General features: G+C 48.2%; 3 protein-coding genes and 1 non-coding gene across 5 annotated transcripts in view; 1 reads left to right on the top strand and 3 right to left on the bottom strand.

Moving 5' to 3' along the window:
* Window positions 1-2,666: 2,666 nt before the first annotated feature.
* Window positions 2,667-12,530, bottom strand: PHB2 (prohibitin 2). The gene is made up of 11 exons (XM_039532171.1): window positions 12,396-12,530; window positions 12,110-12,254; window positions 11,717-11,801; window positions 10,711-10,790; window positions 10,252-10,436; window positions 6,925-7,054; window positions 6,163-6,266; window positions 5,671-5,748; window positions 4,608-4,684; window positions 4,319-4,324; window positions 2,667-3,273 (listed from the first exon to the last, which is right to left on the bottom strand). Exons 2-11 carry the CDS (start codon window positions 12,234-12,236, stop codon window positions 3,240-3,242), a joined length of 906 nt encoding a protein of 301 aa, XP_039388105.1. The 5' UTR covers window positions 12,237-12,254; window positions 12,396-12,530; the 3' UTR covers window positions 2,667-3,239.
* On the bottom strand, window positions 5,350-5,598 carry LOC120396155. The gene has a single exon (XR_005593021.1). It is a non-coding gene; the product is annotated as a small nucleolar RNA U89 (small nucleolar RNA).
* Window positions 12,531-12,585: 55 nt separating the features above from the next.
* On the top strand, window positions 12,586-15,527 carry EMG1 (EMG1 N1-specific pseudouridine methyltransferase). The gene is made up of 6 exons (XM_039532181.1): window positions 12,586-12,938; window positions 13,022-13,123; window positions 13,524-13,665; window positions 14,340-14,398; window positions 14,565-14,714; window positions 15,173-15,527. Exons 1-6 carry the CDS (start codon window positions 12,801-12,803, stop codon window positions 15,284-15,286), a joined length of 705 nt encoding a protein of 234 aa, XP_039388115.1. The 5' UTR covers window positions 12,586-12,800; the 3' UTR covers window positions 15,287-15,527.
* A 274-nt stretch (window positions 15,528-15,801) lies between these two features.
* LPCAT3 (lysophosphatidylcholine acyltransferase 3) overlaps window positions 15,802-26,528 on the bottom strand; it is a 31,540-nt gene continuing 20,813 nt past the window's right edge. For both annotated transcript variants that reach the window (XM_039532165.1, XM_039532156.1), the window contains exons 2-13: window positions 23,085-23,192; window positions 22,865-22,971; window positions 22,619-22,712; window positions 22,426-22,463; window positions 21,120-21,298; window positions 20,579-20,687; window positions 18,735-18,821; window positions 18,071-18,237; window positions 17,456-17,603; window positions 16,520-16,678; window positions 16,301-16,427; window positions 15,802-16,153 (exon numbers count right to left, since the gene is read on the bottom strand). In XM_039532165.1, coding sequence (XP_039388099.1) covers window positions 16,311-16,427; window positions 16,520-16,678; window positions 17,456-17,603; window positions 18,071-18,237; window positions 18,735-18,821; window positions 20,579-20,687; window positions 21,120-21,298; window positions 22,426-22,463; window positions 22,619-22,712; window positions 22,865-22,912 — 1,146 coding nt within the window. In that variant the 5' untranslated portion in view covers window positions 22,913-22,971; window positions 23,085-23,192 and the 3' untranslated portion in view covers window positions 15,802-16,153; window positions 16,301-16,310. The remainder of the gene's footprint in view (window positions 16,154-16,300; window positions 16,428-16,519; window positions 16,679-17,455; window positions 17,604-18,070; window positions 18,238-18,734; window positions 18,822-20,578; window positions 20,688-21,119; window positions 21,299-22,425; window positions 22,464-22,618; window positions 22,713-22,864; window positions 22,972-23,084; window positions 23,193-26,528) is intronic.

Here is a 26,528-nt window from a genome sequence, read left to right on the forward strand (position 1 = left end):
CATTGCCGGGAAGGGGTTAATCAGGGTGATGTGTTAGGGGGAGGGACTGTCACTTTCCACACTGATGGGTGCTTTGCTGATCCATGGAGGTGCAGGGGAACGAGGCTGAACCAAAGGGCTGATTCTGCCCAGGAGAGGCAGGGTGCAGCAAAGGTCGGCTGGGGGCTCTGGCGAAAGCCAGGAATGGAAGTAGTGAGGAGGAAAGGGCAGCGCTGACTGAAGTGACTGTAACACTGATGGCCCCACCACCACTATGGGGCAGGGAGGGAAGCCCTGAGCTAGGGGAGGGGAGCTGAGACAACAGCTCTGAGGCTCCCTAGGCTGTTGAATAACCAGCACTGTGGAACAGAAACCAGCAGGGCGGAGGCAGCTGCAGAGCAAGGCAGTGTAAAGTGGCAGTCGCATTCCTGACCCCCCAGAGGAGCTATACTGTCCCTCTCCAGCTCCATGTGCACTCCAGGCCCCAGCCAGAGCCCCAAGCCTGGGCTAGGTCGGGTGTCCCCATTTCTTTAACCCAAAGCTAAGTGTCCAGTAAATTAATGGTCCTGGTGCCAGGGCAAAACTCCAGGCTGGGGAATGACAAAAGGCGATAGCACCACTAATCACCACACTGGGTCAGACCAATGATCTGGCTAGAGCAGTAGCTGGTCTTCCAGCAGTGGCCAGTGCCAGATACATCGGAGGGCCTGAACAGACCAAGGCAATTGTTGAGTGATCCAGCCCCCGACATCCAGTCCAGGCCCAGATTCCAGTGATCAGAGGCTCTGGGATACCCAGAGGATGGTGCTGCATCCCTGACCACATTGGCTAATAGCCATTAATGGACCTATCCTCCATGAACTTATATAGTTCTTTTTTGACCCCTGTTATACTTTTGGCCATCACAACATCCCCTGAACAGCAGCTCTGGCATTGCTTTGCCACATGTCACTAAGGTGGGATGTGGAGACCGAGACTCTCTGCAGTAGCACTCTACTCTGATCCTCACCGATACCTTTCACCCATCAATTGCCATCTGTGCAGCAATGACAATTTTTTGGGAACCATCTGGATCTCTGCCTGCTGGTGTCGCTCTCACTAGTGCTGCAATGCACAGCACTGCACAGCTGCAGGGCAGCTCCTCCCCCTCAAGAGTGGCCAGTCTATGAAGACAGATGCGAGAGCTGTGGGGGAGCTGCTGCAGTTCAGTCTGGAGCAGGCAGTTTTGACTGCCCTTGGTATTTTCATCACTGTATGGAAAACTAAGGGTGTGGGGGAGAGGGAGATCCTTAACAGAGCCCCACTTTCCTGTCAAGAAGCAGTGGGCTCCTACAGTTGAGCTGCTCACCATCCCCAGTAATATTTATGGCATTTCCCTTTGCGGCTGCCCTTGAGTTGGGGGACCTACCCATCAAAGTTTAGTCCGTCTCCACATGAAGATCCAGACACTAAACTCATCAGGACTGACACACACACACCCCTCCCTGCCCCAAAAACCCTTTTAAGAGCCTAGGCTCATCATACTTTACCCTAACAGCCACCCAAATCTGGCCACAGCTTTTTGGCCCTTGTGCTGTGGCAAGGCCGAGCCACTCATGCTGCACCTGAAGTCCCCATGGCTAAACCAAGCTCCAGCCCAGCTGGCTGCCTGCAGCTCAGACAGCTCCCCGGTAGAGCTCACATTTAGGCACAAGCAGGTCACTTGTAAATGCCAGAAGCAGAAGTCAAGTAGCGGCCAAATAAACAAAGTCCAGAAATAGCAAGAGCAAGGGGCTGTTTTCTCAGTCCAGCTCTACTGCCTGAGGCTGATGAGTTGCCTGTTCTGTGAAATGGGGATAATACTCCCAGCATGCACAAGGTGCAGAGGCAGGAAAGTGAGTTTAAGTCCATAAAACTCTGCTGCATCCACATGGTTATTTCCACCAACCCCCTCCTCCCCCCAAGGGAAAGCTAAACATGGCCCAGAACACTGCAAAAATCCACTTAGGAAGGAAGCAGCTTAAATATTGGCACTATGCAGAGTGCCCAGCAAATGTCCACCTTATTCCCCTGCAGCAGGAGATGGGATGGGAGATCGTGTGTAGGCCTCCTATAGGAAACATAATAAAAGACCATTTAATCCAGAGGTTTGAGAGGAGCAGAGGGAACAAGGAGGCTCGCCCTCCTAAATCCAGTTTGTGCTGAGCAAGAAAGGCAGGGAGAGGGCTGTATTAAATACAGCTGTTTATCCAGCCTCCCAAGCAGTATGCTCTGCAGAAAGTGCTCACAGCAGCAGTCTTGCTCATGTGGGGCTTTTTTCATCCGCTTGACTCATGCAGCTGAAAAGGCAGCGGAACCAGCTCCGTGCACATCAAGTAATGGAGAACATATGTATAGATGAAGCAGGTGTAAAATTGAGATAAGAGGGTGCTTAGGAAGGGAGATAATGAAGCAGCTTCTAATCATGTAGGTCTTGCTATGAGCTCAACTCCAGAGTGTATCAGGCTGGGATACAAGAGTGACCCTGCCCAAGTGTGCTGGCAAGAAAGCTTCATGGTTTAGCTCCGTCCATCACTCCCAACACAATGAGGGTTTCACACTCTGTCCCTCTACCATCTTGGTCCTGGTCACTGCCACCCCCAAGCCCCTCTTCTAAACCAAAAGAAATGCAGAACTCATTTTCCACTACTAAACACACCTGGGACAAGTTTTGTTTTTTGTTTTTTATTTTTTTCCCCTCTTTTACAAACTTTTGAAAGAATCACTGGGCAGACAAAATTATGTGATCTGAGAGCCCAAAAATGGCAGGAGCCCCATGAAACCTTTGTTCAAGAGTTTTCCCATGGGGAAGGGAGGGCTGGAAGAAAAATTAACAAGAGATTCATTGAACTGAAAGCTAGGTGCTGGTACCAAAACACAGGCCTCACAGGCTTGGCAGACACAGCAGTTACAATTCTAGTCCTATAAAAATCCAAGCCCTAGCAGAGGCTGGGTGTGAATAACAGGTCCCCAAGGGCTCACACTGCCCACCCCTGCCCGAGTTTAAATCCCCTTTGGTGGTTTTAAACTAGCCAACTGGTGACGCCCAATGGCAGAGATGGCTCCCAACACTGGGGATTGGGTACCAGGTTGGCCATTGCATTGGGAATTTCCAAGTAAGTGAGAGAACAATCAGTGAAAACTAACAGGCACCAGCAGAGGGGGAATCTTGGGTGAATGACTTTGGCGATCTTCCCTCAACCATCTTGCTCTGCCAGTTCGTGTGAATGGTTCTAGCAGTTTCATTTCTTCCCCGGTTTGGTCAGGAGGCTGTCACTGTGAGGAGAGAGGAATGAGTCAGTCTGGAAGGCAAACTCTACCCCCTGCATGTGTAACAGATGATCCAGCCTGACATTTGGAAAAAAGTTGGCCTCCAGCCCTGGCTTCACTAGCATGTCTCTCAAAGCTCCATGAGCCCCCTGGGAGAGGTAAAAATTCAACCCATTTTGCAGTGGCAGAAATAAAGGCAGAGAGAGGAAATGACTCAAGATCAAACAGCTAGACAAGGCCACAGCTGAAACAGAACCCAGGAGTCCTGACTACCAGGCCCCCTGCTTTAACCAATTAACTAGGCCACTGAAGACTGGCTGGCCTTCTCCTGTGTCACACGTGGGATTCAGCAGGGGGATAGACTCTGGGCCCAGGAGATCACCATAAACACCAAGTCTTTGAGGGCATGGAGGAAGTTTCAGCCTGCTTGGAGAAAGCCTATGGAGAAAGCGATCCTGTATGGAGAAACACCCTCCCCACCCCCACCACCCTGCAGCAGCCAAACACACCCACAGCATGCAATTCCCATGCCAACTGCCTCCTTCCACGATCCCACCCTTCCTCAGTCTGGGCTCTCCATGCCACTTGCTTGTCTCCTCCACTTTCAGGAACCCACCCTGATCCCATCTTGGCCTGCACGGACCACGCTGCTAAAAGCACTGATTCACCACCCATCTGGCCTCCAACCCTCGGTCATCCACCCATGGTATTATCTCACTCCCATCACCCCAGTACTGGAGCACCTCACAGTGTGATGTATTTGTCCTCACCACACGCCTGAGAGCTCCGGCAGTGCTATTAGCCCCATTTGACAGCTGGCCTACATCCTCATAGGTCTTTATGCACCAAACTCCCATTGACTTGCCCAGGGCACACAGGAAGTCTGGGAAAGGGCAGGGAATTGAACCCAAGTCTCAGGCTAGTGCTCAAATCACTGGACCGTCCTCTTCCAAATGGCACATCTCCCTTGCTGCCTGAAACTCGGGGATACCCTGCAGCCCTGCCTCCCATGTGATGGAAAAGGGCTCACACAAAGTGATCTGTGCCTTACCTTCCTCTGCATGTCAGGAGAGGCAGCCAAAAAGAGAAGAGAGAAAACAATTAGATTTAACTGGATTTGAGTCCTGAGCTTTAGAAATAGAAGCAAGGCCCTCCCGTGCTATCCATGGACTCACCCCATTCAAGAGAAATGTGATTCAGAGGGACAAAGCTCCAGAGGGGTATCTCTGGGCTCAGAACACCTTTAACATTCACATTGAGAGGGAGTGAGTTTGGGGAAAAAGGAGGAATCCATCTTGTGGAGCTATTTGGAGCCTCCATGACCCCACTGTCCCGCTCACCTGGTGAAGCCCTCATCCTGTAGGTTCAACTGCAAGTTGTCAGCTGTGAGATACACGCGGTTCTGCGACGCCGCAATCTGGAAGAGAGACCAAGTGAGGGCAGGGTGGCTGGAGTGGGAGCGAGTTCACAAAGGGGTGGAGTGAACGAGACCCCTCCACACAGCTGCCACCTTGCGCACATATTTTTGAGTGGGACAGACTCTGCGCTGTTGAGTGTAGCTGGAGTCCTCGGGAGGGGATGGTGTGTTAAGGGGCTTCCAAGAGAAGCTGGGGAAGCCTCATCAGGTTAGCAAACTTCTGTGAGGGATGCTCTAGGTTTGCTTGGCCCTGCCTGAGTACAGGGACTGGACTAGATGACCTCTCGAGGTCCCTTCCAGCCCTACATTCTATGACACCTGCTAACTGAGGCCTTGATATTTGAGGCTGCACCAGTTAAATTTTAAATTCAGTTTAAACACAGATTTAGTTAAGCTGGTGCAAAATCACGTGTGGACATTCTTAATCTAATTTAAACCTGGCTTATGTTGATTTACCATAAATCAATATAGAACTGGCTTCAGTGAACCAATATAAGCCAGGCTTACCACCAGATCAGGAGTGTCTACATGGAGTTCTGTATTGGTATACTAGCACATCTTAGTTCAAGTAGTACAAGTTTGAATAAGGACAAAGCCACGTCCCACATCCAGTGCCATCAGATTTCGAGAACTAGTGCTCATTTCAACTTCCCGTCACCCTGACCTTTGACCCCTAAGCAGGCATGTGCCCACTTTCCCAGACCGCAGGGTACTGGGGCCTCTGGGTGCTGTGGCTGGGTATGGGGGGCTGAAGTTTGATATAGATCTGTCTTTACGGTGGGGGGGGAGCTCCCTCCCCCCTACCAAGATCACAGATCAGTACAGACAACCCCCACCCTGACCAGAAGGGTGGGGGTGCAAAGGGGTAAGGTCAGGAGGAAGCAGGTCACATTCGCCTTAGACTCATCACATGGCCTCTGGGATGGGTGTGGGGAGTGCAAACAAGGTAGTGAAGGGGAAGGAGACAACCCTACCCCCTAACTCACTGTCTTGGAGATGTTCTGGGCAGCTCGGATCTTGCGCAGCTTGATGTAGCCTGGGTTCTTGCTCAAGGCATCACCGATGTGAGGACAACAGTAAGTTAAGGGGGAAATCTGCTAACAGACCCTCACCCAGCTTCCCCCTCCTAACTGAGGGTCACCAGATCCTCTCTGAACCAGGGCTCATTGAATCAGCTTGACCTTTGTGCTGTCCCATGAGGTCAAGCAATGGGACGGAGTGGCCGTAGCTGGAAAGTTGATGTAGATCAAGTAGGTGTCAGTTGGGAATGGAGGCTCCAGCCTATCACCAAGATCACAGGCCAATGCAGACAGCCCCCATGCTCTGCCCAGGGAAGGGCGGCAAATGATAGAAGAAGGCAAGTCACATCTGCCTTCCATCCATCACATGGGCTTCCAGTATGTGTATCGTGGGCTGAGACAGACTCCCTGTGTCCAGCACACCTCCCCAACCACACCCACAGGGCATGGAAAGGATATCATCTTGGCAGCCGTGGCTTCCCCCTCTGCCTGGACAATCTTCTGCCTCTGTTCCTGCTTGGCCTTCTCCACCAGGAACTGGGCTCGCTGGGCCTCTTGCTGGGCTAGGGAGGGAAAAGGTCAAAACCAGAGACACTAGAACCAGGTTTCATCCTTCCAAATCCCATGGCAGGATCCTTCCTACAGTCTGTTCCCTGGGGCTCGTACTTCTCAGGACCTGAAGTTATGGTATCCTGGGCCCTTGCCCAGCTGGTCATTTACTTAGATTGTCCATTTTTTGACACAGGGACCGCCCTGTGGGAGTACCTTGCACAGGGACGCCAGGGCCCCTAGGCACAGCCACAACACAGCTACACACACTAATAGCTGGGAACTGAGCGTAGCTCCCTGAAGCAATAGGAACTCAGGCCTGCTGCAGGAATGGAGAATCTTCTAGTCCATCTTCCATGACCAAGCACTTTCAAATGCTGCCCGTCAAATACACAGGTTCTGGATGCTGGCCAAAGGAGCCAGACTTGGGCAAGACCTGCCTGTGATTATATCCATGTGATATTAGTGCTATTTTAGATAAAACTTTCAGCACTGAATTTCCTTATACGAAAAGGAAAGGAATGGAACTGCCTGTGGCTAAGGGTCCCAGTAGGATTCCAGAGTTCACCTGTCACAGAGGCAGATGGGCTGAGGATTCCAAAACAGAAGGGCCGCTCCTGCAACACTCATCCTCTAAGACCGTGCTGAGGCTTGAGGGCAGTACCAACTCACCCACTTGCTTAGCCTCAACAGCCGCTGTGTACTCGCGGCTGAAACTTAGCTCTGTGATGGCCACATCATCCAAAATGAGGCTGAAATCCTTGGCTCGCTCTGTCAGTTCCCGTCGGATTAGCAGAGAGACCTGAAATGAAAGAGTGGGTAGGAGGGGCAGGACTTTAACCCACAGATCTCTTCCCAGTTACCATTCCCTCCAGAGCATCATTGCCTCCCTTCCCTTCAATCCACTTCCTAGGGACCCTAGTTCCCAGTATGCTGAGCGATAAGGAGAGGATTCTTGGGCAGCACAGGCCCCTTGCATAGGAACCTAAGAATTGCCAGACCAAGACCCACGGTCCATCTAGTTCAGTACCCTGTCTCTGACAGTGGCCAGGGCCAGCTGCTTCAACGAAAAGTATAAGAAACCCTGCAGCCAGCAGATGTGGAAAACTGTGACCATGTTAGGTTTCAGCCTGGTCTCTAATAGTCAGAGATCGGCTTAAACTCTGAAGCATGACTTAACATCCCTTTCAAAATGTGTGTTGCCATTAACTAACTCTGGATAGTCCCGATACCTATATGAATATCCACTCTCTTTCAATCTGCTAAATTCTTGGCCTCAGTGACATTCTGTGGCAATGATTTCCTCAGTTTCAATGTCATGGAGAGTCCTCTTGTTCTTGTGTTCTGAGACAGGGAGAAGAGAAGTTCCTGATCTCTTCTCTACAGGGGTCATTATTGTATAGACTTATGTCCCCTTTCTAAGGAAACTCCCAATCTTTTTGGACTCTTCGTTTTTCCAGGCCCTTGATCATTCTCATCACTCGTCTCTGAACCCACTCGAGTCCCGCAATATCCACTGGAAATAGAGTGACCAATACTGCACACAGTATCCAGAGGAGGCTGCACCAGTGATTTATATAAAGGCATTATATTGCCTGTATTATTCACAATCCCATTCCATATGCCTCCTAATATTTTCTCTCTTTTTTGACCACAGAGGCTGTCACTGAGCTGTCTGTGTTGCCCAGGTCTCTCTCCTGAGCTGATACAGTTAATTTTGAATCCTATAGGGTGCACAGGTTCAGCTTTTTCCCTCCACCATGCATTACTTTGCATTCACTGACACTGGATTTCATTTGCCATCATGTGGCCCATTCCCCTAGCATGTTTGGGTCTCTCTGAAGTTCCTGCCAGTCGCCTCTGGTCCAGACTAACCCAAATAACTCTTATCTGCAGATTTTGTTTCCTCACTGCTCCCCCAGGTCCTTTACAAATCATGAATACATATATTAAACAGCATGGGGCCTAGTACAGTCCCTTCAATACCCAGCTGTTAACCTCTAATCAGATGCCAACTAACCATTTATTCCTACTCTTTACTTTCCATCTTGTAGCCAATTTTTGATCTATAGCTAGATATCATCTCTCACCCCCACAATGACTGAGCTTCTTCAGTAGGCTCTTGTGTAGGACCTAGTCAAAGGCTTTTTGGAAGTCTAAATAAATGTCAACCATTTCTCCTTTATCCACTATTTCTCTTACATGTGCAAGTAATTCTGAGATGAATGAGACATGATTTTCCTTTGCAGGATCTGCGCAGGTTAGACACTATCAGATCATGAAATTTTAGGTGTTTTGTGGTTTATAATCATTTCAATCTGTGTGCCAGGCACAGAAATATGGCTCACTGCATAGTAATTCCCCAGATCACTCTTAGAGTCTTTTTTAAATACAAGTACACCATTTTCTATCCTCCAATTTTCTGGAGCAGAGGCTGTTCATGAGAGTGTGAATATTTTGTTAGCAGCTCCGCCACTTCATCCTGAAATTCCTTCTGTAACCAGCTGTGCCTGGTGATTTTTTGCCTTTTAAATTATCAATTTGGAACAGACCTCATCTTCACTACCAGGAAATAACAGATCATAGTATGAATCCCTCCAACATTCTTAGTGCTGAAGACTGATGCAAAGAAAACATGCAACTTCTCAAACAAATCCTTATCTTCCTTAATTGTACCTTTAACCTCTGATAATCCAGGGGACTCACTAATTCTCTCAGGCTTCCTGCTTCTGATATATTGAAAGAATCTCATTTGTTTCTTGTCTTTTGCTATTTGCTCTTCAAACTCCATTTTGGCCCTTCTAATTTCTCTCCTGCACATTATCTGCTATAATTTATGCTCCTGTTTATTGGCTTCATTAGGCCCAACTTTTGAAAGATTTCTGTTTGGCTTGAATAGCATCTTGAATCTTATTCGGTTATATTGGTTCACTCCTTGCCTTTCTGGATCCCTTTCAGTTCAACAGTGCCCATGTCTTCTCAATTACTGTTTTTATAAGCAGCATCAATTCTACCTCTTGGGATTTTACCTCCGTTCCTTTTATCATTTAACTTCTAAAAGGGCCTTTTGACTAACCTACTAATTTTATTGAAATCTCGCTTTCTAAAGTTTAGTGTAACTTTTTGGTACCCTAACAGCCCCTAGGATGTTGAGCCTTATTATACTGTGGTCACTATTACTTAGTTAAGTCTAGAAGTGACAGTATCTGAGTCACTATCAGTTTCTTAAGACTAAAATGGAAGTATTCTTTCTTCTCTTGTGCTAGCTAGAACTTACTTCTTGGAACAGCTCTCTCTTAAAATGTCGATCAATTGCTTCTCTAAATTTGGTCCTGTTATGCTATTAGACCAGGCTGTGTGTGGGCAGTTGAAATCCCCCATTATCTTCATTAAGTTTTCCTGCCTCTGATGTTTCTCCACATTGTGCACTCAATTTCCTTTTTGATCTGGAGGCCAGTAATATATTCTTACATCTTGGGATCTGTATCCCTGGAGATTCAATGGTGTGGTCCTGGCCAATGAGAATTTTTATCTCGCTGGATTCTATAGAATCTTGTAGATACAGCAGTGCTCTGCCATCGCTTCAGTCTAGTCTGACTGACTTGTATAGACTGACTTTAGGTCTCCTTCCTTAGGCGTTTACATTTGGCCTCCAGGATCTCTTTCCTACATTCCCCCGTGTTTCTAGTCCCAACATGTACCAGGACAGACCACGGGCTCCTCCTTACTCACCAGAAGCCAGCTGAGGTGTCAATGATGGCAGATTTCATAGTATCTGCCATCATTGAACCTGGCAGGAAAGTGACCCTGACCCTGGTGCCAAAGGGCTAATCCTTCCAAACTAGCCTCTGTCCCTTGTCCATCCTGTGCATCGGGATGGGAGTGTGTGTGTGCGTGCGCGGGGGGAAAAGGAAAAGAGATACAACATGGGGGATGGGGAAGTAAGCTAGAGGCAGGTTCTAGCACCTCAGATCCCCCACTATGGGATAATGAACAGACCTGAGCTCGTTGAGTGATGAGCTGTGAAGCATTGAACTTGGCCACAACACTTTTGAGCACCTCATTGACGATGGAAGGAAGGACCCGCTCCTCATAGTCCAGCCCCAGGCGCTGGTACATTTGGGGCAGCTCTGCGGCATTGGGGCGTGAAAGGACACGCAGAGAGATGTTCACCATCTGCAGATCTAAGAGACAGAGAATCAGATTGACTACATCCCCAAAGCCCAGCCTGGCTCCCACCAGCTCTGCCAATACCCATAAATCTGCAGACCCCAGACTACTACTCCAATCCCTTCTTTCTGCTAAAGTCTTATTCCTGGCTTGCAGCTCCACCTCCACTATTCCAATCCTCTGCTTAGGCTCCACAAACACCCTAGTATTCTAGCACTGGGCTAATACAGAAACAATGGGCAAAGGACTGTGCCCCTTTCCCTGACCTGGTCAAGTAGATGGTCTCACCTTTGGAGCCTGTTGGGGAGGAGATTTTTCGGGGTCGAGCTCGGATATCATAAATTATTGGATACTGAATCCAGGGGATTCTGAAAAGCCAAGGAAGAAGTCACATGTTATACAATCAACAGGGGGATCATGAAGGGGGAAAAAGAGATTGGGATGGAGAGTGTACGTGTGTGCAACAGGAGAAAGGGGGAACAGCAAATCCAAGGACTGAATAATATTGGAGAAGAATGAAACCATGTTTAGGGCACTAGCTTAGGACCTGGAAGACCACAAACCCCTTCTCTACTACAGCCTTCCTGCATGACCGTGGGCAAGTCTGTCTCTCTGTGCCTCAGCTCCTAGACTGTAAAACATGGATAATAGCATGGCAGGGGCATAGTGAGGATAAATAATCAAAGATTGTGATATGAGGAACTTAAGTTCTACAGTAATGGGGGCTAAACCCCCAGAAGTACCATAGGTAAATCAGTACTACTGGGGCAGCTAAGCTGTTACATCAGATATTTGCTGCTAAAAACTTTAACTTTTTCCTGTTTTGATGATGCCATTACAGCAAGTGGATCTTTTGTATTCTCTCCCTATTTTTTAAATCCAGAAAGTGGGTGTGTCACACGTGCTACAGTTATTTTGACAATCTCAATTTAGCTATGACGTTGCCACCTCATTGCTACGAGTTCCCAACTTTGCAGCTGCCGTGTGGCTGAAGATGGTACCCTGCAAAGCTCTGTCAGCAGCACAGGCCCTTCCAGCATTACAGCTGAATCTTTAGAATAGTTAGAAGACTGTTTTAAAGTAAGATTTAGTAACTACAAGAATGTCTCTGCTCCTGGGATTAAAGCTGCTTTTCCAAGAAGGAATTTAGTGGGGGTAGCAGTGAAAGCCTTGGTTTGAACAAGGAAAAAGATCTTTTACCTGCGGGTGCTCACAATCAAGAGCAAGTTGGCTCAAAAGGAATCTAGGGACGTTGATGAAACCCCAGGAGCCCCCTCCCACCTCTGCCCCTTACCTGAAGTGCAGCCCCTCGGCCAGGATCGTGTCTGGCTGGATCCCACCGATGCGGTTGAAGAATATCGCCCTCTGGCCTCCTTCCACTGTGGGGAGAGCGGGCAGCAGTCAGGCCGGGCCAGGCTGGGCGCGGGGGGAGGGGAGCGGGCAGCAGTCAGGCCGGGGGAGGGGGCGCGGGGAGGGGAAGCAGTCAGGCCGGGCCAGGCTGGGCGCGGGGAGGGGAAGCAGTCAGGCCGCAGGGAGCGCGGGGAGGGGAGCAGTCAGGCCGCAGGGGAAGCGCGGGGAGGGGAGCAGTCAGGCCGGGGAGCGGGAGCAGTCAGGCCGCAGGGGAAGCGCGGGGGAGGGAAGCAGTCAGGCCGCGGGGGCGGGGGAGCGCGGGCCCAGGCGAACTCACCGGTGAAGACCGACTCGCGGACCCCGTAGGCGACGGCGCCGGCTCCCAGCAGCAGCTTGAGGGCGGTGCCCATCCCGCGCGGCCCGGCGGGGAGGCGCCCCGCCAAGTCCTTCAGGTTCTGGGCCATGGGGAGCTCGGTCGGGCGCTGCGGGACGGACGGGCGGGTAGCCGCGTCAGTCAGTCAGACAGACAGACAGACAGACAGTCCCGTCCCCTCCCCTCCCCCAACCGCCCCGCCCCCGCGCCAGGCGCTGAGCTCAGCCCGCGGCCCCGAACCAGCCCGCACCAGCCCGCACGTTGCCGCCGCTGCAGGAGGAGGAGGAGGGAGAAAGGGCACCGGAAGTGTCCGTTTTCTAACCCCTCCGACGGGAACCGGTGACCGGAAGCGGCTCTTTTCCCAACATGGCGCCCTGAGATTTAAAAAACAAGCGGGCGGAGGCGGTGCCGCTTCACAGCGAGCGCGCGGAAACAACCCTGGCCGCGGGGAGCGAGGCGCAGGGAGGGTAAATAGCCGGACACAGGGCACGTGACGTCGATGTTTAGGTTCTCTCGCCGGAAGCAGCCTTCGCACACCGGAAGTGTTCGGAGTATGGCCGATTTCTAGGCTCCCTCCCCGCGCCGCTGGGGGAAGCGCGAGGCCCCGGTTTAGAGGAGCACGAGCAGTAGCTGTGACGGCGCTTCCGGTTCTAAGATGGCGGCGCCCACGCGGCAGCTCCGGAGGCCAGCAGGGGACGCGGCGGCGGAGACGGCCCCGGAGGCGAAGCGGCCCTGGGGGCAGCGGCGGCGGCTTCTTGTGCTTCTCGAGGGAGCGAGTCTGGAGACCGTGAAGGTGCCGGGGAACGGGGCTGGGCCCGGCGGGGAGTCCCCGTGACCCGCCTTGTCCTCACTCTCGCCTCGCTTCTTTGGTTGCAGGTTGGGAAGACGTACGAGCTGCTGAACTGCGACAAGCACAAATCGCTGCTGCTGCGAAGCGGCCGGGACCCGGGGGAGGTGAGGCCCGACATCACACACCAGGTACGACCCACGTTGTGCAGGTCCTAGGAAGGGCCAGGTCGCTGTGCCAGCAACCAGCCCCTGCAGGAGGCGCTTATGCAAAAGCCACCCGAAAGGGAACGTTTTCTCTGGTCTCCCCATAACAAGAGATCAGCGTGTTCCTTGAAGCAGGATTGGCCCTTCCAAAGATTTGTTTTTTAATTTTATAAATCACATTGCCCACATAAACACCCATCTTTTTAAATTCTGCTGCAGCAGAGCCAGTGCACCTTTTTTAATCCTTTTCTCACCACTTCCTAGGCAGAATAGTCCCTTCCTGTTCAGTGTGCCCAGACTCTGATGTCTGAGAGTTGAGCCTTCCTTTTAGCATCAAATTCTCTGGTGTCATGTGCTTCCCCCATTGTGTGCTCTCTCTCTTAAGAGCCTCCTGATGCTCATGGACAGTCCCCTGAACCGGGCTGGCCTGCTGCAGGTTTACATCCACACCCAGAAGAATATTCTCATTGAAGTCAATCCCCAGACCAGGATTCCCAGAACTTTTGATCGATTCTGCGGTCTGATGGGTAAGAGGTTCAAACTGCTTCATCCCCGTTCTGGCTCTCCCCACTTATGACCCTTTGACTCTCTAGCCAGTCTCTGTTTTATTATTTGCTTCCCCCTCCACCGTTTGCATGTACAGGGCTGGAAATTTTTGAGGCAAGATTCAAAGAGCCATATAGACTCAGACTTTAAGGCCAACAGGGACCATCATGCTCATTTAGTCTGACCTCCTGCAAATTTCAGGCCACAGAACCTCACCCACCCATTCCTGAGATAGACCCATAACCTCTGTCTGAGTTACTGATGTCCTCAAATCATGATTTAAAGAGTTTGTTACAGAAAATCCACCATTTACACTAATTTAAAACAAGTTGACCCTGCTGCAGAGGAAGGCAGTAACCAACCAACCCTGTGTCCGTTTACTGTGGTGAAGCTGCACCTATCAGAGCAGAAGAATCTTCTGCAAGTCTGGGGATGTAAACCGCAGGCATAGTTTAGGAGAGTGGAATGAGAGAAAGTAGCCCAGGTCTGAGCCTCAGGGGTGCTGCCCCACGGGAAGGTTCTGCATTGTTAATGGCATTGGAAATTAGGAGGCTCAGACATGAAACTTGAAGCTTTTCCCAACTCTGCTTGCTGAAGAATAGGTACTCTAATGTTGGCACATGAAAATTTCCTGGTTCTCTTCTTCTCCTACCAGTTCAGCTGTTACACAAACTCAGCGTCCGTGCAGCCGATGGGCCCCAGAAACTGTTGAAGGTAAAAGTTTCTATTCCTAACTGTGGAGGGGGAACTTAATGACTCTGGTGCTCCGTAAGGGCTGAGGATGTGTTAGGAAGCGAGCCTCTGCTGCTGTACAGAAACATTGTTTTGAACCCTAAGATCTCACCTCTAAACCTCAAGCTAAATGTGTTTCCCTATGCAGGTCATCAAGAATCCAGTGACAGATCATCTCCCTGTGGGCTGCATGAAGATAGGCACCTCTTTCTCAGTCCCCAACGTGACGGATGTGCGTGAACTGGTTCCCACTGCAGAACCTGTTGCAATTGTTGTGGGAGCTTTTGCCCATGGCTCGGTAAGGGTAGTGGTGGCTGACATACCTCTTCTCCCATTACTGATTGCCTGGTGGAGCAGTAGACCTGTCATGGGAAGTAGGGGACTCTTTCCTTTTCAGCATAGATCATGGTTTTCCTGTACTAGAGAGGAGATGCTGTTGATGCAAGGCCTGTGCTCTGCTGCATGACCACTTATGTTAAGGGGGTATTCCCTTTCAATTCCTCTCCCAGAATTGCACTGAAATTGTATGATCTTATGCCATACCCATGCCCACCCTCTTCACCTGGATACAAGATGTTATGAGTTAGTAGCTGTCCTGCCCTGCTCCAAGGGTAGGTGCTTATCAGTTTTGTGTGGATAGCAGTACATAGTGTGAAAAGTACTGGAAGTGCAGCAAGATTGTCAGTGGTTGGGGGTGTTAACTGACTGGATAGTAACATGGATTTCCTGCTTCCCCTCATTCTTCTCTCTCCCCAGCTGAATGTTAACTATACAGAGAAGATGATCTCCATCAGCAACTATCCCCTCTCTGCTGCCCTGACCTGTGCCAAGATCACCACAGCCTTTGAGGAGGCATGGGGGGTGGTGTGAGCCCTCCATAATTGGCCCTGTGGAGTAGGACTCTGATCTTTCTAGAATTGGCAGCTGTTTTTCTACTTGTGTGTGTAAGGAGCACTGAGAGTCAACCTTGGCTGAAGGCCCAGTGGTAGAGTTCAAGGCATACCATGCTGAGCTTTCCTTCGATACAGTGTGCTCCCATGGTGAGAGGCCAATGGGCACCCCTCTGGGAGTGTTCTTTCTCCTTATATTAAAATTACTTTTGATAAAAATGCATTTTTGTGCTGTGAATTTTTTAACTGCAGGTGAGTAAAGGGGTGAGGAGAGATGCTGTGGTCTGTGCCTGTATTATGACCTTTGCTGCCATAAACCTATTCCTCAGCAGCAGTGGATAGCATAGTCAAGAGTAACTGTCACTTAGCCATAGCATTTAAATATGAGCCAGAGAGATCTCCCACAGCAGATATTTAACATTCCTTGGACCTACTGTTCCCTGGGGAGGAGGTTTCACCCCTCCCACTCACCAGAAAAGGCAGCTGAAGCAGGAGTGGGGAGGGGAAAAGAAACAGGGAACAAGTTTTATCTGGGATGACTGAAGTAGAAAATTCAGAGGTGGTTCCATCCCCACATAGTGGCGGTGTTTAGTGCTTTACAATCATTTAAAGTCAGCATAAAGGAGTGTCCACCAGAGGGCAGCAGAGAGATAAGGCAACATGTAGAGGATGTGGAAGTGGAGGGGCATTGTCCTCTGCACTCCTCACCAGTGGGTCTCTGACCCTGTACTCTCTGTTCCCCTCATCACGTTGACAGAACAGTTGAACTTGAACACAGCAAACTTGACAGGTGATGCTTCAGCACAGGATGAGTCCATCACCTGTGCCAGTTCACTCATGGTACAAACTGAAAGGAGACAACAGGCAAAGTTAGGAATAAAGCAGCCCCCATTGACATTGGTAATCCCTTGATCCTGACCTGCACCTTTGCCCCCTTTGCTGTTCTAGGCCTCATGTCTCCCTGTCCCACTCTGCAGCTGTACCTAAGTCTCACCTTTTGGCTGTTACTCTGCTTTCTTTAGCTTTTCTTTCCGTGGCACAAGTGCTCTGCGGACATAAGGCAACACGAGCAGTAAGGTGAGGAATATCATGTGGCCTAGGAAATAAATAGAGCTATACACCTGTGTGGAGAGAGAGGGGATTAATGATTAGCTTGCATGCTGGTCTCTCCTGTCCCCCAAAATCTTGCTGTCCTTTCAAGGTTTTTATGTACCTTGATCCACTTGTCCCAAGAAAAAAGGCAGAATGGCACCAGTGAGTAACCCATGAACATCCAGTGGATGGTTTGCTGCAGCACATAGTAGAGAGGCTGCAGGATAGTGATGGAGGCCCAAGCACTCAGAATAGGAGAGTCCCGCACTAGGTTGATGGCCTGACAATAAAGGAAGGAGTGGTCAGTATAATATTTCTACTGTAACTTGACATCTGTATGCATTACACACAGGGTCCTGTGCATTCAGTGATCATAAACAGAATTGGCCTCTATGCTCTGAAAGATGTCGTGTTGTCAGACTGCAGTCAAACAATGACTCTGAAAAAAGTTGGGTAGAGTTTTAATATGAACCCTAAAGAGATTAGCTGTAAACTAGTGTCAATTGCAGGTAATAACTGCCATTAATAAACCACAATTAACACATTAATGACATACCTGTGGGCAGGGTGGAAGGCAACAGCTTGCAGCTCTGGAGGTGGCACAAGGGCTGGAGGGGGTGCTGCACTGGAGCAGCCTGCAGCTTCCCCTGGGGAGTGGGGCTGAAGCCCTGACCCTCTATTTGAAAATACCCCCCCCCCATATAAATAAATGGTATTCTAATGTTAACTGTGATTAATCACGATTAATTTTTTAATTAAGCTTCCCAAGTGTCCAGAGCCTCAGTTGCCCCCTACCCATAAGCCAAACTGGCTTCCTCCCTGATATCTTCTATGATGGAATTATGGATTGTCCACACAGATGCCAGCAGTCTACGTAAGAGCAAACAATATGGTGTAAAATGCAGATACATAAGGGACCGGTCAGTTTTATATTTAATTCAGGTAAAGCTTCCAGCGTGAAAGTTTCTCAAAGTTACCAGACTCCTGGGTCTTTAGAAACCATGGGGCCTTGGCTATTACAAGCCGTCCCCCTGCTAATATACCAGACACAGCGTACCTGTCTTTCAATGATGACTATAAGGAACTCCATTTGGAAGCACACAAGGTAGCCAGAGTGCAGCCCATGCCACACAGCCAGGAAGAACAGGGCCAATGCCTGTGACAGAAGCTTGTTACCCAAGAACTTCAGCCGTTTGAAGATGTAACTGGAGCCAAGAAGAGAAACTCAATGCAGTTCTGATTGATTAGCTCCTTTCCCCTCTGCACACTGGGGATGTGTTCTGAGAGACTGAAGGCCTCTGTGTCCCTTCAGTGGGATAAGCAGCAGGGCTGTTCCTGCTGCCTGGTCAACATGCCTCAGCCCTGCCCTGGAGACATCCTGGCTAATGGGGAGAGGCCAACCTGCTGAGAGCACTCAAGTGCTGGGGCAGGTGAATACTTTGCATGACTGAGCACTTGTCCAACCAGGAGCTGGGTCAAGTCATTTCAAAGGGTCATGAGATGGGAAAAAACTTTCCATCCCAACTGCTTTGGGGCCACATTAGAACCAGTGCCCTAGAGACAAAGGGCTTCATACTCCATTCCCAACATCCCTGTCCCAGCAAACCCTCCAACTTCTGGCCTGGGCCTAGATTGAGACTGGTGCTCTGACTGTGAAAGGCCCCCTGCTCACCGAGCCACCCAGGCATTGGTATTGATGTTGAAGGAGGCAATGGTCCCCGTGAAGAAAGGTGTTGTCTCGAATAACCAAACCTTCATGTTGGCACAAGCATCCCACTGTGGTTTCCCATTCTCATCTCGGCCATTGTATCCAAGGCCAACGAGGATGCAGACTCCTTCCTGTGAGAAACTACACATATCAGGGAAAAGCAGCACCTCCTACTGGAGAAGTCGGAGTTGGGCAGTTATAGGCTCCTCCCCCATGATGGCACAATGCCTACTGTTGGTAATGGCAGAGATTAGCTGCTACAAGTTGCCTCCCTACTGGCTAGGAAGGGCAGAACTGGGTAGCAGGAGGATACTTCAACTCCCTTTTCTGACTATTATGTCTCACTCCCCACAACTGAAGCTGGGGGCAGGGGGGAGACTTTTCCTATCCTACAAAAATATGAAATGTCAAGAGTTTTCCCCATTCCACAAGGAGTTTTAGATTCACTGAATCAGCATTTTCTGATTAATCTATTTTGTCAAAACATTCCCAACCAGCTCTTTGTGTCAGCAGCCCCAGTGAAGGAGGGCTGAGCAGAGCAGAGCAGCTATAAGGTTCCTTGCTCTGATGCATCTGTCCTAGTCAAAAGGGGAGGTTTTTTCAGGGCACATCCCCCTTCTGGACTCACCGTGACAAGCCAGCAGGTGACATATTTGTAGAGTATCACTTTGCCCCAGATCAATATGTAAAAGCATCGGAACCAGAAAGGCTGTTCCTGCAGAGACACAAAGAGAACCCAGGAGAAAAAAAAATGGTGGCTGAAAACTGTCCAGGTGTTATATTAGCTCTAGCACAACATCTCCTGGATCATGGAGGATAGCTCTTAGTGAAGCAGGCCAGTGGAAGGATTCACATTCGTGACTTCAGAGAACCCAAGAGCTCAGATACCCTAAATACCAAGCTAGCTAGCAGTACTGAGACACAGACAGCATTGTTAGATCTGAGCACGTGAGGTCTCATCTCTCTAGTCTGATCTAGTGTTTAAAGGAGAGATGCTCAATTTTATATGGCTAAAAATAGTTAACCTCCTGTAATCCAACTATTTTATAGCCAAATACCATCTGGAGCAGTAACATAACAGCCATTTCAGAAGCATTTTAGGGTTAATATCAGGGCTGTCAAGCAATTAAAAAAATTAATCACGATTAATCGCATTGTTAAACAATAACAGAATAACTAATATTTATTTAAATATTTTTGGATGTTTTCTACATTTTCAAATATATTTATTTCAATTACAACACAGAATACAAAGTGTACTGTGCTCACTTTATATTTATTTTTATTACAAATATTTGCACAGTAAAAACAAAAGAAATAGTATTTTTCAATTCACCCAATACAAGTACTGTAGTGCAATCTCTTTATCATGAAAGTTGAACTTACAAATGTAGAATTATGTACAAAAACCCCCTGCATTAAAAAATAAATGTAAAATTTTAGAGCCTGCAAGTCCACTCAGTCCTACTTCTTGTTCAGCCAATAGTGCAGACAAACAAGTTTGTTTACCTTTGGAGGAGATAATGCTGCATGAGGTGAACTGAAAAATACTATTTGTATATAACTTTTACAGTGCAAATATTTATAATAAAAAATAGTATACACTGATTTAAATTACAATACAGAATAAAATATATATGAAAATGTAGAAAAACATCCAAAATATTTAATAAATTTCAATTGGTATTCTATTGTTTAACAGTGCAATTAAAACTGCATTAATCACAATTAATTTTGAGTTAATCGCATCAGTAAACTGCGATTAATCGACAGCCCTCATTAATATTTTTATTTCTAAATTTTAAAGTCCTTGTTTGTTCCTGGTTATGTAGAAAAACTGATGAACTTTAGGGGGAAAATCAGCCATGTCTCCAAGGATCTAAAAAAGTCAGATCAGTTTCAAACTCAAGTGACTTAACCTGCAGAGTGAGCTGGACCTGCTGAGTAAAGTCACTACTTTTTTTTTTTTAAACAACAATATTGACAAACAAGTGGGACCTTGAGTGGATCCTTCATTGTTGTGTTGGCATTAGGGAATGCTTATTTTGTGAAGTCTTGAAAATAAATGGTCCATGATTTCTTCTTTACCTTTTTTAAGTATAAAAAAATCCTAAGAAACTATATGCAAAGAACTTTGTTACGGTAATGATTAAAGGCTAATCATTAAATGATCAGGAAATATAAATGGTTCCAACTGTAACTGGATTGCACTAAGTTTCTTGTTCAATTTATAACTCAGTATTCATGTTAGTCATTAAATGCAACCCCCCAGGCATGCAATGCCACTGAATTAGTGAGGGGTGGTTAACATTTGCAGTTACTGACCCTTCTGTGATATTTAACTAGGCAATCCTTAAAAGCCCTTTCACTTAGTTTTCTAGTTTTACAATTCCTGTCTTGAGTAGCTGGTGCCACCTACAGAAACAGATTAGCTTCTAAAGCTCAGCTCTAGCTACTAAGACTAGTACTTACCAGGTATGCATCAGAGATGAGGTATTCATCAGAGATGTATGGGCTCACCAGGGTATAGGTTACCAGAAAGAAGAGGCCTAGGGTAAGGCGCTTGACAGCAGGCACAAGGCTGGGGGGATGGGGGGAAGAAAGTGGAGATCAGAGGTCAAATGTTGCAAAGAAACTCAAGACTCCCAAATTGAACAGAATTAAAAAATATAAGTGGAGATAACGGCTCAGATGGGGCTGAAGGAGGATCCACGGCAGTGGCCACCCCCATTGGGAACTGGGATCAAGACCCCACCAGGCTTGGGCTGGGTCTGCATTAAGTGTTGCAGACTCAGAACAAAACAACAATACAAGAGCAGTGCTAAGGAGGGTGCTGTGTTGTGGCAACTTTGTAGGGGAGTCTTGGGAGGTTGCATCCCCCTGAGAGTCAGTACTGACCCCTGAGATCCATTGTGGTGCTAGATGGCAATGTACTGCAGGGACTGGCATGAACATCTTGGTAAAGGGTGCTTGAGGCTCTCATGAGGGAGGAGGCCAGAGTGGCTCCGGTTACCTGTTGGGTCTTTGGCCTGGAACATCAGTCAACTCGCCTCTTGCCAGTTTCTGATAGTCTGTCATGGAGAACTGGGGCCCCACCATGAAGGCACCATAGAAATAGGAGAAACCCGAGACCTCCAGTAAGGTAGGAACTCCATGGACTGCAAACCGCTTCTGCTCAGGGGTCAGGGACTCCTGTATCAAAGGGAGCAACATTAACATTTCTCTAGACTAATCGTGGATTTAATTCCCCCAATCCACCTCCCCTCTGGTTTGAGTTATAAACTGCTACACTCAAACGTCTCACCAGTTCATTGATTCCTGTAGATACACGCCTCCGGCTCCCAACAGCAACAGTATCTGCATTCAAGGCCCAATCATGGGGATCCACGCTCCCAGCTGATCCCTCAACAAGGGGAACTGCACCCATCCCCTCCAGCATGCCAAGTGCAGTAGGAGCTGCACTCCTAGTCTCCTCTAGTCTGCAGTGGCATGCACACACCCCAACTCATACAAAGCTCCAGTGCTGGGGTCCACACTTCCCAGCAGAAGGATACATTCCTGGGGCACAAGCCCATTACACTACTCACTAGTTTTGTTGCTTGAACTTTACCTTGGAAGTCTCAACTGAACCATGTTCTCTTATTATCAGTGGTAATTTGTCTGGGTGGGGGACAGGGCAAAGCCCCAAACACTAGACATGCAAGGGCTATGTTAGAATGGGGATTAGGAGACAACAGCAGAGATTCTAGTCTCTCTTCCTCCATAAGGAAGCAGTATTTCTCACACCCTACTTAGGGGTAGGGTGACTGCTCCCAAGTTGCTAGGGTCCCGATCCCAACACCCTAAACAAGGAATAAGGGGGAGGGCCAGGTCACCTACAGAGGTAGGCACCCTATGGGACTGAAGAGGGTAGAACAGGGATGAGACTGAACCAAGGGAAAGGAGCACAGGAAGTCTGACCCAGTGTTGAGATGTCTGTAAGACTCAGGAGTATTTCCCCAAAGGAAGGGCCTCATTGTTCAGGACATGGGGAACTAGAAACCCTGAGGAATGGATTTTATGAGACTGGGGAGAAAATAAGATCCTGTCATGGATCCCAGAGCTGAAGTGGCTAGCCCCACCTGTGATTACTATTGTCCCAGACAAACCCTTTCCACTCTGGGGTTCATGCCCCTTATACACACACAGATGCACCCTCTCAGCCATGGCTTTGCTGAGCTGGGGATTTAGTTCTTTGACTCTCTCCCCGGAACTTGACTCCTCTAGCCTTCAACTCACAGGAAAGAAGTGGGAGAGGAGAGAGACGGGGCTTCACTCACCAAATCCTTCCCTCCATCGTAATAATCGATGGCCAAGCCTAGAGATAGAGAGAACAGAATTACGCTGAGACCATCTTTGAAAGGATAGGGTTGAACCACTAAGGATTGAAACACCTCCTCACCTTTGGGGCAGGAGTGGTGGAAAGCATATACACGGTGTGTGTAAAGGAAGAGAATAGGTGGCATCACTCACCAATCAGCTTGAGAGTCAAGACACAGTGTGGCATGGTCCACTTAATGTCATAATGCTCTGTGGCAGTGAAGTAATAACCAGCCATAAGGTATATCTGAAAGAGAGCATGGTATAGATTCCTCAGGCTGACTATTCCAGCAAAACTTGTTCTATCCCCTCCCATGCTCACTACTGGGAAGTAAAGGGTGGGATAGCAGCAGCAGGCTCCCCACTCTAGATGAACACAGAGAAGAAGGATGCACTTACTACTTGAAAGCAGAAGGTGGTCAAGACAGCAGTTATTGTGCGGCCCATAAGCCTCAGTATGAGGAACTGGATTAGGACACACAGCAGGGAGTGAGCGAACTGCGTCCCTGTGGAGAGAGATGGACTGGGAATTGAACTACACAGCAGCTCCTCACCACAGGTTCTCAAACTGCAGCAAGCTCTGAGCCAAGCAGCCCATTTCTCCCCATATCCCTCTTACCGAAGTTGAAGTAGGCAATTGAGAGCCCTGTTACGGTGTTGTAGAGGTGAATGAGGTAGACCTCCTTCTGGAAGAGGAAATAGCGCTGGAACAAGGCAAAAGGGTATCCTGGGTGGGGAAAGAGACAGGAATATAACTTAGTGCAAACAAGAAGACAGGTTTATACAAGTCCAAGCAATAAACCTCTAGGGCCCATTAGTGGGTATGTGTGCTCCTGGGCTCTGTATTCCCCCTCCCCAGTGCCCCAAGAATTAAGGTTGCCTGTGCAATCTTAATTCAGCCCCCTTGTGTATACGCCAGCGGTAGGCAACCTTTCAGAAGTGCTGTGCTGAGTCTTCATTTATTCACTCTAATTTAAGGTTTTGCGTGCCAGTAATACATTTTAATCATAGAATCATAGAATTCAAGATCAGAAGGGACCATTATGATCATCTAGTCTGACCTCCTGCAAGATGCAGGCCACATAAGCCGATCCACCCACTCCTTAGCAAGCAACCCCTGCCCCATGCTTCGGAGGAAGGCGAAAAACCTCCAGGGCCATTGCCAATCTTCCCTGGAGGAAAATTCCTTCCCGACCCCAAATATGGCGGTCAGCTGAACCCCGAGCATGCGGGCAAGACTCTCCAGCCAAACCCTCTGGAAAAGGTTATATCATACCATTGACCCATTGTACTATTTACCAGTGTGGCACTTAATTGACCTATTGACTAAGCCCGTTATCCTATCATACCATCCCCTCCATAAACTTATCTAGCTTAATCTTAAAGTCATGGAGGTCCTTCACCCCCACTGTTTCCCTCGGTAGGCTGTTCCAGTATTGCACTCCCCTGATGGTTAGAAACCTTCGTCTAATTTCAAGCCTGAATTTCCTGACTGACAGTTTATATCCGTTTGTCCTCGTGTCCACATTAGCACTGAGCTGAAATAATTCCTCTCCTTCCCTGGTATTTATCCCTCTGATATATTTAAAGAGTGTAATCATATCTCCTCTTATCCTTCTTTTGGTTAAGGAAAACAAACCGAGCTCCTCAAGTCTCCTTTCATACGAAAGGCCTTCCATTCCTCGGATCATTCTAGTGGCCCTTCTTTGTACCTGTTCTAGTTTGAATTCATCCTTCTTAAACATGGGAGACCAAAACTGCACACAATACTCCAAATGAGGTCTCACCAACGCCTTATATAACGGGACTAGCACCTCCTTATCCCTACTAGAAATACCTCGCCTAATGCATCCCAATACCGCATTAGCTTTTTTAACGGCCACATCACATTGCCGACTCATAGTCATCCTATGATCAACCAGGACTCCTAGGTCCTTCTCCTCCTCCGTTACTTCCAACTGGTGCGTCCCCAGCTTATAACTAAAGTTCTTGTTAGACATCCCTAAATGCATAACCTTACACTTCTCACTATTGAATTTCATCCTGTTACTAATACTCCAGTTTACAAGGTCATCTAAATCTCCCTGGAGAATATCCCGATCCTCTTCCGAATTGGCAATACCCCCCAACTTGGTGTCATCCGCAAACTTTATCAGCCCACTCCTACTCTTGGTTCCCAGGTCAGCAATAAATAGATTGAATAAAATCGGACCCAAAACCGAGCCTTGAGGAACTCCACTGGTAACCCCCCTCCAACCGGACAGTTCCCCCTTCAATACTACCCTCTGCAGTCTCCCCTTTAACCAGCTCCTTATCCACCTCTGGATTATCATTTCAATCCCCATCTTTTCCAATTTAACCAGTAATTCTTCATGCGGTACCGAATCAAACGCCATACTGAAATCCAGATATATTAGATCCACCGCATTTCCCTTGTCTAAAAATCTGTTACTTTCTCAAAGAAGGAGATCAGGTTGGTTTGGCACGATCTACCTTTCGTAAATCCATGCTGTAATCTATCCCAGTTGCCATCGGCCTCATGCTCCGGAACCACTCTCTTTTAAGATTTTTTCCATGACTTTGCATACTACAGATGTTAGACTAACAGGCCTATAGTTCCCTGGGTCACTTTTTTTCCCCTTCTTGAATATAGGAACTACATTAGCTAATCTCCAGTCAGTCGGTACAATCCCCGAATTTAGGGATTTATTAAAGATTATCGCTAGCGGGCTAGCAATATCCCTCGCCAATTCCCTTAATATTCTAGGATGAAGATTATCCGGGCCCCCCGATTTACTTCCGTTAAGCTGTTCAAGTTTGGCTTCTACCTCAGATACCGTAATGTCTACCCCCATATCTTCATTCCCATCGGTCCTCTATCACTATTCCTTAGCCCTTCATTAGCCTCATTAAAGACCGAGGCAAAGTATTCGTTCAGATATTGTGCCATTCCAAGATTATCCCTAATCTCCACTCCGTTTAAAGTTTTAAGCGGTCCCACTTCTTCTTTCTTGGTTTTCTTCCTATTTATATGGCTAAAAAACCGTTTGCTATCGGTTTTAATCCCCTTCGCTAGGTCCATCTCCACTGCCGCTTTGCCTTTCTCACAGCTTCCTGCACCCTCTGACCTCAATAAGGTAGGTTTCCTTGCTGATCCCTCCCATTTTCCACTCCTGGTACGCTTTCTGTTTTTTCTTAATGACCCCTCTAAGACGCTTGCTCATCCAGCTCGGTCTAAAACTGCTACCTATGAGCCGTTTCCCCCTTCTCGGGATACATGCCTCTGACAACTCCTGCAACTTCAACCTGAAGTAACCCCAGGCGTCATCTGCCCTTAGATCCCTAAATATGTTAGCCCAGTCCACTTCCCTAACTAGTTGCCTTAATTTAGTAAAATTAGCCCTTTTGAAATCGTACACCCTAGTCTCAGATGCACTATTGATTATCCTCCCATTTATTTGGAAACGAATTAGCTCATGATCACTCGAGCCAAGGTTGTCCCCTACAACAATGTCCTCAACAAGGTCCTCGTTACTCACCAAAATCAAATCTAAAATGGCATCCCCCCTCGTCGGTTCAGCAACCACTTGATGAAGGAATTCATTAGCTATCACGTCTAGGAAAAGCTGAGCCCTATTATTATTACTAGCATTTGTTTCCCAATCTATATCCGGGAAGTTAAAGTCCCCCATGATCAAGCAGTTCCTATTAGTGTTTACCTCCTTAAAAACATTAAAGAGCTCTCTATCCGTCTCCAAGCTAGATCCTGGCGGTCTATAGCACACCCCAATCACTATCCCAGGTGAGGCTCTGGTAGTTTTCTTCCCCAATGTGACCAATGCCCAAACAGACTCCGTATTATCCATTGCATTGCTAGTTATCTCATTACATTTCACCTCATTATTGATATACAGTGCTACTCCCCCACCTTTACCTTTGCATCGGTCTTTCCTAAACAGCACATACCCTTCCATACCTGTACTCCAGTCATGGCTACCGTTCCACCATGTTTCGGTTATTCCTACGATATCCGGTTTCAATTCCCGGACCAGGAGCTCCAGTT

Source organism: Mauremys reevesii, linkage group 1 (genome assembly GCF_016161935.1).
Source record: "Mauremys reevesii isolate NIE-2019 linkage group 1, ASM1616193v1, whole genome shotgun sequence".
Classification (NCBI taxonomy): Eukaryota; Metazoa; Chordata; order Testudines; family Geoemydidae; genus Mauremys; species Mauremys reevesii.

Excerpts from the sequence above, each read along its gene's own strand:
- PHB2 (XM_039532171.1), bottom strand. The coding sequence starts at position 12,236 with ATGGCCCAGAACCTGAAGGACTTGGCGGGGCGCCTCCCCGCCGGGCCG. Across the intron at positions 11,802-12,109 it reads CCGCGAGTCGGTCTTCACCG|TGGAAGGAGGCCAGAGGGCG; the intron begins GTGAGTTCGCCT and ends CTCTCCCCACAG. Across the intron at positions 4,685-5,670 it reads CCCAGAACATCTCCAAGACA|ATTGCGGCGTCGCAGAACCG; the intron begins GTGAGTTAGGGG and ends TCTCTCTTCCAG.
- EMG1 (XM_039532181.1), top strand. The coding sequence starts at position 12,801 with ATGGCGGCGCCCACGCGGCAGCTCCGGAGGCCAGCAGGGGACGCGGCG. Across the intron at positions 12,939-13,021 it reads CGAGTCTGGAGACCGTGAAG|GTTGGGAAGACGTACGAGCT; the intron begins GTGCCGGGGAAC and ends CTTTGGTTGCAG. Across the intron at positions 13,666-14,339 it reads TCGATTCTGCGGTCTGATGG|TTCAGCTGTTACACAAACTC; the intron begins GTAAGAGGTTCA and ends TTCTCCTACCAG.